The 11557-nt window shown below is 39.8% G+C and overlaps 1 protein-coding gene across 1 annotated transcript; it reads right to left on the bottom strand.

Moving 5' to 3' along the window:
• Positions 1-1086: 1086 nt before the first annotated feature.
• On the bottom strand, positions 1087-11179 carry tgm2b (transglutaminase 2b). The gene is made up of 13 exons (XM_018677650.2): positions 10998-11179; positions 7771-7950; positions 6510-6728; positions 5839-5957; positions 5311-5439; positions 4944-5121; positions 4654-4786; positions 4228-4331; positions 3893-4132; positions 3180-3455; positions 2938-3098; positions 2411-2547; positions 1087-1597 (listed from the first exon to the last, which is right to left on the bottom strand). The coding sequence occupies exons 1-13, from the start codon at positions 11005-11007 to the stop codon at positions 1447-1449; spliced, it is 2037 nt and encodes a 678-aa protein (XP_018533166.1). The 5' UTR covers positions 11008-11179; the 3' UTR covers positions 1087-1446.
• Between the last annotated feature and the right edge of the window lie 378 nt (positions 11180-11557).

Genomic DNA, 11557 nt, shown 5'->3' with positions numbered 1-11557 from the left:
GGGCAGCACTTTCTTTAAGCTTCACAATAAGTCACACACACAAGTACTTGCATACACACATACAATATGTACCTTTTTTTTAACCGAAAGTTAGTGATTTGTTTTAGGCCATATGACCACACAAATTGTACAGCATAGCACTGCAGCTTGCCATGAGCAAGAAAGATTCTCTGTGCAGTTTTATAATCAAGTTGTGACAGAATCAGCTTTCAAATTTCTATAACTGCATCTTAGATCACTGAAAAATTGGCACACTTAGTTTCCTGTGATAATTACTCAATAGTATGTAGGACAGTTGAGATGACAACGCCTGCTACCGTAATGCTGTTTCTGCCAGTGGTCAGCACCTTCTGCAGGACTGCTGATACGTCCCAACAGCAGTTATACTGGCTCTGTGCCCCAGAGAAGAGTGGTGGCTGCCAGAGCTGCTAAAACAAGACTGGTGATATTGTTTCTGATATTGTTTGTTAATTCAATTATAATAATTTCTGTTGTTTAATTCAGTGACATTTGGATTTTAAAGTCAATAACATCCTCTTTATTCCATTTGGAGGCATTCAGAGGACAGGCACAGACGGAATTAGGAGCTGGGCAAGGGCTGGTGAAAGGGCACAGCGGCCAGAGTAGACAATAAGACTGAGATAAAGAGGGATGCCATTTTTTAATATCTTCTTGGCTAAGAACTACAGGTAAGGAGTATAAAAAATTAAAGAGTTTATTGATTTACTTGGCAGAAAACTGTAAATTCTCTCTCTCTCTCTCTCTCCTATATATATATATATATATATATATATAATCAGTGGAGAAGGATTTATACTGTACAGGAGAGGAGTTTACTAAGCTCTTGAAAAAATACACCCTGCATTGCATTGGCACTACAGGTTTATTAAATTGATCTGACGTGTGTTTGTGTGTCCAGAGGCTGTAGGTGGAATGTGCAATAAATACAAGATGTTGCAAATAAAACATCTACACATCGCATTCAAGCTCTCAGTCAAAAACATTTGTCCAATGGGATCAAAGATTGTGTGAAGACTGTGTGAAGATGGCGTGACTGGTTGAAATATTATAAAAAATAACAAGACATGTGTAACATATCTTTTATTTGTAGCGCTTACAAGGTATAAAAATAGTACATGGTACTTAGAAACCACTCATCAAAATGTGTGAAGAAATAGTTCAGATCCTATCTAAAACATTTGATTAGCCTTACTGAGTACAAAACGTATTCAAGTCACAGTTAAATGTATTGCATTGAATAAGAGATAGATATACATGTAGCAATCAGCAACATACAGTGAGATTCTTAAGTATTTGAATAGAAAACATTTTATGTATTAAAACTGTGCAAAGAGGGTGCTTTGTGAGTCTTTAAATGGCTGAAAACTGCTATAATAAGAAGAGTAAGAATGCTGCTGTCTAATGGACAGTGAAAGGTGGAAACTTTTATTTCCCGATTATGACATTTCTGTAGCCCTTGACATGACACAGCTTGTTGCTGTCGAAGTCGACCACCAGCTTCCTCAGCCCGAAATGGGTGGGAGTGAAGTAAATTTTCACCTTGGCATCTTCCCCTGGTCCAACTGGGGAGCCCAGCCTGTAGGATAAATATTTAAACATTACTTTTGTGACACACACACACAGGACTTTATCACAAACCTCTGATTGCATAAATATTTAGATGTTTGATAATGACTGACAATGACAGTTATGACTATTTATGGAGACTGTGCAGACAGAGCTGCAGCATTTTATCAGCTCAGAGTGAAGGTTAGAAAAAAAATGCTTTAATAACTGTATGATTACCTTTTGGATCTACCAGAGCTCTGGCCAAAAAAAATTGCATTGACCATCATGTTCATATAGTCAGAAATCCAAAACTCCATTAATATAAAGAAATTGATTGGCTGCTTACTTTTCTCACTGAATGAAATAAAAAGTAGAAACAAATTCAAAGACAGATCATTGTTGAGTAATAACAAGCCACCTTACTGGTAGCTTACCCAGTGCTTTCTGGCTCTTCCTCTTGCTTCTTCCAGTAAACCTCTCTACTATTATTTTTTTCTTTACCAGCAGGCCCCCGTCCTGACTAAACTGCGGCACATCCAGCCACACATCTGGACAAAACCAAGACCAGGGCAACAACTCATAAATCCACATATCTCGTAATTTGGAATTTAAAAGGGGAAGAAGTATCTCCATCACAGAAAACTGATGAAGTGCCAAAATGTTGTTTGATTTATTTTTCTGTCTTGAAGAAAAAAATATTTCAGTGATTGAATAAGGGATAAACCGATAGGTAGTAAGGAACATCAATCATTGTGCATCCCTGTGTCTACTGAGGACTTTTGTTACATTTTCTAATTCATGTTGAGAATAACAAACTAAAAATGGATAACAAGGCCCGTACTTTTCAGAGATGACGCATCCTCCGGTGAGGTTGGCCCCCTCGATACTGAAGCAGCAGTTCTCCAGCGGCTCTGGCAGCGGGTTTTGAAGAGTGATCTCTGCAGCCAGTTTGCGGTTCTCCTTTGGTTCACCCAGGATCTGCAGAGCACAGAAACCTCCAGGTATTAGTTACTGAAAATCTCATTATAGTTACAATACAGTTTTGCTTGGGTGGAGGTCTTCTAACACACAGGAAGAAGTGTTGATTTACAGTATACCTGTACTGACATACTCTTGTACTGTACCTCCTCTGTGTAAGAACAGCATAGGCCACAGTAACAGCTGTGTGAGTGAGCTTATATGGTACAGTACAGCTGATACAAAACTCTTCTAATCAATTTTCAAGGCTTGTTTTGACCTCAAATTAACCCACAATTATTTGCCATTGTAGCACCTAAAAAAACATCCAGACAGGATTTAATGTACTGCTGTCTTGTTTTTTTTTTTTTTTTTAAAGTCATGTCTAATGTTGCAGGTCACTGTACTCACTCTGACTTTGATTTCAGGATTCTCCAGCACAATGTTTCTCACTGTCAGTATCGTCTCTTTGGTGCTGTAGTCCAGCAACAGCACTGCCAGACGGATCAAGTTGTCCTCAGTAATTAGGCCACCATACTTTGAGTAGTTCAACCTCAGTGGAACCCGCCTCTCTAGAAGAACATACACAATATAATTAAAACTCAAGTCAAGTGCGTGCGGCGGCCACGTGTAAACATCGCACGGTGACTCACCCCCTCCTGGTGAGAGTTCAACATTGAGCAGATCCTTAAAGCCACAGTTCCCTCCCAGAAATCCATTGTAGGACACAGCGCAGGATCCAAACACCAGGCGGCACTTCTTCTCGCTCTGCGTGTTGTTGGTCACCACAGCGTACACATCAAAGTCGCAGCCCTTCTTCATGTCTGACGTCACCTTGATGGCGACGTGTAGGCCTTGATTCTGCTGCTGCTGGAGCAGCTTGTTCTGGTGGTTGGCCTTCCTGAAAGCTTCCCGCTCTTCATCGGAACCTGACCAATGTGGATGCAACAAAATCACAAGCTGAATAACAGAAGTTTTGCCCTTCAGAGCAGCCAACCTCTATGGTACATTCAATATGATAAATGTTCTGTATGAGTACAGGAGCATACATCTGAAATTCTTTATTTACATTTTTATGTATATTAACACAAATGCTGATAAGGAATGGAGGAATTTACACATTGAGTGACCTCGGTGTGACCTCCCAATATGCAGAGGAAGTCTGTATATACACACATATGTATGTGATGGTTCTCAGTCATTCAGGCCATGGTATTTCTAAGTGCTGTCTTGAAAAGCTGTGAGTTCACTCACTTCAAGAACCACAAGCAAGTTCAGTTGCCTCTGTATACAAATTTGTATACACTGTAGTTAAAAGAGTAATTTGACATTTTGGGAAACAGATGTTTGGTTGTAATTTTTCTACCTTCAGGATACTTGTAGAGATGAGTGATGTCCTCTCTGGCATCGCTGCCCACACTCTTTGTGCTGATCTTTTGGCCTACAGTTGTAGTGTAAGTGACTTTTGATATGCTGCCATCTTTTTTCTTCATGAAGCTGGTGACATCAGCGTTGACCTCAGCAAAGACAAATGGGGCGTCGTACTTGAATGTGAGCTCGCCCTCCTTGATTGCCCTGACAGGGACAGGGCCGCAGCAGTACACTCCTGAGGAAAAATGCCAAAACAAAGATGACAGATCCACCTTGTTGAGGGGTTCCCTTGAACAAATCGTGGGTGCACTGGTGCAGTGTGTTTGATACCTTCACTTTTCTCCTGAGGTGTAGGGTCACTGGCCTGCCAGCCATTGAAATCAGGTTTAAGGTCAGGCCTGGTCATCCAGCTCTCCACCCAGCAGTGATAATTCCTACAGATATAGATAAATGATTTCTGCACTTACACTTTCTGATACTGGCATTTTAATAATAACTGATTACATAGTTTTCAGTTTATTACCCAAGAAACACATCAATTTGAGATCACATTATCATATCACATATTTAAGTACAGAAAATAAAATACAAATTAATAGCTTTCAAAGTTTCTTACTTTGGCTTTCAAAGAATTCAAAACATTTTGACAAATATCACCTTTTTTTAACCTGTTATGTTAATACATTTCATGTAAATTAATACTACGCAACCATGCCTCCTATTGTAGTATGACAGGCAAGACTTATGAGTACTAACCAGATCATTTCTCTGGACCGAATGAGGTCTCCATTTTCATCGATGTAGGTTTCAATCACCAGGTTGCTGTTGGTGTCGTGGGCCGACAGGTAGTTGGTGACGACTCGGCAGGGAATGCCAAGTGCTCTGGAAACTGACAGGGTATAAAAACAACATATATATGTATTGTGATACTCTGAGGAGGAGCAAAATCCATATCATAAATATATGGTGTTATGTTGCATCCTTTGAGACAAATCAAGTGTGTTTCCCAGTGATAGGCTTCCAAGCTCCACTCTGTCCTATCTTACTTGAGCAGGCCACTGCAGCAAACACCCAGCACTGTCCGTAGCGCACAGGCTGACAGGCTTGTGTGCTCCAGTTGCGCAGGATCTCCACACTGCCCCTCCAGAACATGGGGCTCACACCTCCTTCATAACCATCTGTCCATTTTCCCAGCAACACCCCTCTGTCATCATTGCAATTCACCTGACAGGCAAAGGAAAGAAGCATGAAATATACATTTTACATAAGCTTTTTAAATGTTAGAATTTAAGTTATATCTTTGGTAACAAACATTTATAAACATATCTATTCAAATAAATAAACATAAACAACAAATATCTCTTTCTAAACAGAAGAGTGCATGAAAATGTCAGAAATTAATATTTGGCTTACCATAGCACTCAGCACTCTGGACACATAGATGGGATTTCTCCGTCCTGAGCAGTCTTTGCCAGGATTATTCAGACATCTAGGATTCATATCCAGAACCCTCAGACAGATATCAAGGATTCCACTTTCAAACTAAAAAAAAAAAAGTATTACTGTTACTATAACACATGTAAATACACAGAAAATTTGATGTTAAATTCTGACATTCTCTCTTACTCTTACTCTTCAACAACTGCTCTACTAATGGCAAGCATATCAAACTATATCAGATATTGCAGGAAAGCCTGAAAAGGTGACATTCCTCTAATTTATGAGAACAACAGACAAAAATATCTGAATTAATTTTCGTGGCAAATGTTCAGATATTACTGCATGTTTGCCGTTACATAACACATCATCTATCACTTGATAAGTGGATATTTTCCTGTTATAAGGATAAATGTGCTCCACTCTGTCACAGTGCTGGCTCGCCTGGTTGGCTATGCATTTGTTATAAAGTGAGGCTGACAGCATTCGTGTTGGTGTTGGTACCTGGCCAAAGTTCCAGGGAGTGGGTATGGGATGTCCATGGCTGCCTTGAAAGATGATACCATCCTGAGACAACACATATTCTGCCAAACTTTGCTGGTTGTCCATGTATACAGAATCGCCTGCAGGCAAGAGACATTGCAAACAATGTATTGTATTGTACTGGTCTTAATTCCTTGGAAACTAAAACAGCACATTCATTCTCACCCTGCAGTTTATTCAAAGCATCTTAGTGAGTTTTTATGCAACCCCAATAACATTAGTGAGCTTTAAGCTAGTAGGACAAATTTTGTTACCTTTGACAGAGCCAGGCTGGCTGATTTCCTCTGTTTCCAGTCTTCATGCTAAGCTAAGATAATCATCTGCTTGCTGTAGCCTCCCATTTACCAGAATTACACAAGAGTAGTATAGATCATCTCATCTAACTCTTAGCAAAAAGGTGAAAAATCATATTTCCCAAAATGCTGAATTATTCCTTTAAAAACATGCCATAATTACAGAACTAAACTACTGCCATCCCCCCACATAATCTAATTACTGCTGCTCCTGAATAGCTCCTGTCATAATCCCCATAATCTCACATGAAACATGATCGTCCAAGAACTTTGTAGCTTTCGACATAGGCTACATAGGATCCATTGCATGACAGCTTGACATATGGTCTGTTTACCCACCTGGGCACCACGGGTTAAAGAGCAGGATGAACTCAATCCGCCCCGATCGCCCCAGGGTCATGGTGTAGCGGCCTATTGGTGCGTCAGGGGCAGAGCAGATTGACAGGGCCACCATATCCCCAGGAGGGCTGGTGACAGCGGCGCTCCAACGAGAAGTGTCAATGTTGGCAGACAGACCAAAGGAGGCTCTAGTGCCATACTGCTCAGAGGGTTGAGGACCTGTATGTGACATGCCAATATTGTTAGAGCTCTGCATGTGGGAAGACGCTGAGAGATTTTAGTGAAATATCTGAGTCTGGGGAATGGCAATTCACAGGGTGCATTTTGACTGTTTTCCCAAAACATGCTAAATTTAGATCAAACATCCATGCATGAGAATCTTCTCATGCATGGACCGTTGAACAGTGTAATGATACCTAATCAAGGCCAAAACTGACTGGTATTCAAGTCTCACTCTGGGACCTCAGTTCCGATTTGAATTCTGACAAGTTACATAAACTTAAATTCATTTGTAAACCATTGGCAAGTTGTTTGATCCTTCTCAGTGGGTGGGATGAAGGGTCCTTCTCCAATCCATTCAAATTTTTCAAAGGTTGATGATGTTATCTATGATTATACACATGCTTTCCTCCTGGCAAGCAGGAATTTTGATAGCAAGCAACAGCTGTGTTCATGAGAAGTTTATCTAAATATTAAATAGTAGAGACAGATAGTTTTTGATGTTTGTCTGAAGGCAAACAACTGGGAATACAGTATCTGTGGCTCCCAACAATAACAGAAAAGTCCACTAACACCCGCAGAACTACGAAGGAGAGGTTGAGGTTAATGGAAATAGTAACAGAACATCTTACAACTCATGTAAGTGAACTCAATGTAAAAACCAGGAGCGGTATTACTGATGACCGAATGAGGGAATACGACCACCTTTCCTTCCTTCCTCTAAGTGAGAGGACAATGCTGTAACTACAGTGTTTTCCTTCATCCTGTCTTCATTATAGGATCATTATGACACACATTTTTCATTGTGTGAAAGTTCTGTTTATTTACTTCAAGTACAAATGACCATTACCTGGAAACTTAAATATATCTGAAAGCATCTTTAGCAAAAAAAAAGAAGAGATATTTTCATGCAAAACTATTTATCCTTAGATAGTAAATCCTTAAAATATTAGAATACAACAATTACTGATAGATAAAATGCATTTAGCTATTTAGCAGTATTTTAAAAACGACATAAAGTTAAAATGCAAAGGAGTATCACCTGTTTCTGCAACACACTCAAGAGAGCTGAGTCCTGGTTGATAGGTTCCGGAGCGAAGGTACAGGCTGATGCTGAATGGCTGGCCTCTCCTCACGATCAGACGATCTGTACCGTTGAGATCAGTACGATGGTCCATGTTGTTGTACTCACACTCCAAGTTCCAACGTTCAATGTCCAGAGCTTAAAGGAAGAAAAAATACAAAAAAAAAATTGCCCGATAAAAGCAGCTGATGTTATTCAAAATATGCAATATATACTGTGTGCAGATTAAGTATTATCTTATTATCTTCTTTAAAAATGACTGTAGCTAGAGAAATACTTGTTTTTAGTCAGTGTGTTACAGTAGTTTTCAAATGGAAGATGGGTAATTTTGCAGTTTACTTCAGTGGTTGTACAGACTGTACAGAATTTCAAGTATAATCATTAAATTTGTAAAGCATTTACATCTGTTCTTCAGTCATTGCTTTGCTATTTTTAACTTAATAGGAGTATAATGCATATGTTTATGAAGCACTTAAAATGCCACATCAAAGTCTTGATATAGTGCAAGTTGTAAAATGTATAGCTGGTGTAGGATTAGAGGTATTTAGTAAAATTTACATCTAGGAACTACAAATGCATTTTCGACACGCTTGTGTCGAATTAGAAAACCATAGTTAATTAGAGTCTGGATTTCTTCATGCTGCGGCTGTGGATGTGGTTTTCATATTTTCTAAAAGTGAACATATTTTCTACTTTCCTTCCTACTTTTTCATAATGACTTCACTCTCCTGAGTGATTTTTTTAAAAGAGCTAGGTTAAATGTTTGTAAAGGGTTTATTATTTGAGCTTAAAAGCCACTGCACATTCCGTGGACTTTGGACTGCAGGACACTCACAGTCATTTATGGGAAGATTATTTCATGTCACAGAGCTTTCTGTATGAATTTAACAAGAAGCGAACACAGACAGACAGACAGACAGTCACTCCCTGTGAAGTATGCAAACACAAAACCACTCCCTCTCTCCAGTGAGTGTAGTGACTAACAGAATCCCACCCATTGATTTCCTGTTTGTAGGAAAACTTAGGGTCCTTCTATATAATGCCTCCACGGTCCTCCTGCTGCTGAATAACCACTGGCTGGGCTGCTCTCTGACATGTCAAGAGGTTAACCTCCCCCATATATTATCCCTTGGTGTTAAAAAAACAAGCATGAAGTGATGGTGTCATGGCTTGACTAGACTTAAGTAAACAAAGACTAAGCTGCAAAGAGTTCCTGCTGTTTTACATGAAGTCCATGGGAAATCATTCCTCAGAACTTCTCAGGGCTCTGATGTTTTACTGAACTCGACCTCGGTTCAGTTCCTAATTGAAGACAATTGGGGCAAATACCTTAAAGATGAGAATGCTACCTATTCTGGGAAAGCTGGAGATTGTCCGCAGAGGACTAGGAGGGTTTTGCTGTTTAGTCTGCACATAATCTCCAGTTATTTACCTCAGGTTCTGATCTGTGCAAATATCAAATACATATGAGCATTGCATCTGAGCGCAGATGCTATTTAACAGTTTATTGAAGAACCATCTGGAGAAAGACATATCTCACATGGATCCGGGAAATTTTGGAAATTCTTTTTTTTTCTCCTTTTTCTTTTGAAAAGAGGGGAGTTTTAATTTAATCACACCTCAAGGCAAGAGAGTCATTAAATGGATTCTTGTCTTACTTGTGAAAACAATTACAAAGATTAATAACATGTGAAAGTCTGTGACCTAAAACCTTAAGAAACAACAGAGAAATGGGGCAATGAGACGCTGACGTAACCCTGTAGTGATTTGGGGGCCTTCTTGTGGCTGTTTAATGGTATAAAAGAAAATTCATTTTGCTTTGCTCCCAAACCACAGTGCAACAGCATGTGGAGCAGCACAGTGGAGCAGTTATGGTATGCCAGATGGTATGCATGTGTGGTGCAAAGCCAAACTGAGTACATTTCATTGGCTTACATTTATTTTATAGGGTCACATGTCAGCAGCAGCCCAACATTCTATTATCAGAGATTCCTCAGCCTTGACCCTGCCTTCTTCATTAAGTTTTGCATAATGAATGCACCCATGCTTCACTCCCACTCTACCAACCATGGCCGACAGCACAGAGGCAGTCTCTCTCCCTCTGTGAATAGCTTTGAGGCAAGCATTAGCCTAATAAGGAAATTAAAACAAAATGTCACTGGTGTCAACTGGACAGACTATTTTAATCCTGGAAAACTAAATGTGCAAACTCCCATCAGAAGAAAAGGAACTCTTCAGTCTGGCAGGTAACACCCACATTGAGTTCTGCAGTGTGAGGATGTTCAACAAGTTAAGATTAAAATGTAGGGACTTGCAAAAAGTGTATGTTCAAATACATTCACACATACCCAAATAGTGAATACATATACTCTAAATGGAAACTTTACTCCTTTTATGCTAAGGAGCCGACAGCTTTTCTTAGATATTTTTGGAATGCTACACACGCAGGTCAACAGCAATTTCAACTTTTAGAGGTGATTCAGGGCAAACCTGAGGGTTTGTCTGCTTTCTTGTTTGGGAAGCTTTGAATGTTTTTACAAGAGCTTCAAGCAAACTATTTGTAGGGTGGTTTGTGTGACCCTATAAAGATAGCAGCACTAGTGAAGGCTCCAGCTGCTCTTAGCTGTTATTATAAGTGTTGAGGTCCCAAGGCAACAATCATCTGCTCAAACATAAGGGTGAAACATTTTTCAGATGCACCGGTCTTTCAGATCTCTGATGACTGTCTGCTTGAAAGAACATTGGATCCAGCAGCACAGGGTCGTGACATATGTGAAGGCTGTGACAGCATTAGATTTTGCCACCTTTGTTACTCTCAGACATGATGCCTACAGCTTGCTAGTGACAACAACAGACTGCTTAAGTGAAAGTCTGCCCTCCCTGGACATTTTTACTGCACACCTCATTAAAATACACCAATTGCTGGCAACACTTGGAAAGAAAGCATCGAAGCAAGAGGAACTGACTTCAATAACTTAATGAATATTATGTCACTTTGAATGGACATTTATGCTTTTTCTAAAGCAAATTATAACCTTTTACCTGTCAAGCCTATTAAACAACAAGTAATTCCCAATCATTATTAAAATAAACACACACACACACACACACACACACACACACACACACACAAAGAGATCATTTATGTCAGGTCTGCTTAACAAAATAGAAGTAGGAAAACTTACCTTGAGCCATAGTTGCTGCTGTATTCTTGGACTAAACTGTGTTTTCAGTGAATCTCCAGCCCAGGCGAGAAAATTGTGTCTCACCCCGACGTTATCTCGGGTTTATTTGTAGTCCTCCGCGTGCCAGTCAGTCTGGCGGTGGGCGTGACGCGACCCTCCCCTATCAGGAGAAAAAAACACAGAAGGACAAACCCCGCAACCTCTTGGCGCGCGTACACGCACGTACATATGCTGTGTTGTTGGATCTGCACATCCTTCAGTGATTCATCAGAATCTACGTCAGATACAGTCAGAGCTATTGCGTAGTTACTCAAACGTACTCTCTCTACACTTTTTGACCTTGAGTGCAACAGTTTAGCCAGTACAATACGGTTTTATTGCTTTAATGATGAAATCAAGTGAAACAACACATATAGCTCTCAGTGTAGCAGGGGAAGGATGGAAACTCTTGATAAGGGTAAATAATAATTCAGAGTTACTAAACTTTGTTGGAGGTTTTTTATTCAGTCAAACAACTCATCAAAACACCATTCAGTCAATCATGTTTGATTGGTCGATCA

This window comes from Lates calcarifer, linkage group LG12 (genome assembly GCF_001640805.2).
Source record: "Lates calcarifer isolate ASB-BC8 linkage group LG12, TLL_Latcal_v3, whole genome shotgun sequence".
NCBI lineage: Eukaryota > Metazoa > Chordata > Actinopteri > Centropomidae > Lates > Lates calcarifer.
The sequence above is the reverse complement of the archived record's forward strand: the minus strand, read 5'-3'. Positions and strand labels throughout refer to the sequence as shown.

Bases quoted from the DNA above. Each gene is read 5' to 3' on its own strand.
- tgm2b (XM_018677650.2), bottom strand. The intron at 4,332-4,653 runs GTTAGTACTCAT...CTATATCTGTAG, and splicing joins CGGTCCAGAGAAATGATCTG to GAATTATCACTGCTGGGTGG. The intron at 4,133-4,227 runs GTATCAAACACA...ATTTTTCCTCAG, and splicing joins ACCTCAGGAGAAAAGTGAAG to GAGTGTACTGCTGCGGCCCT.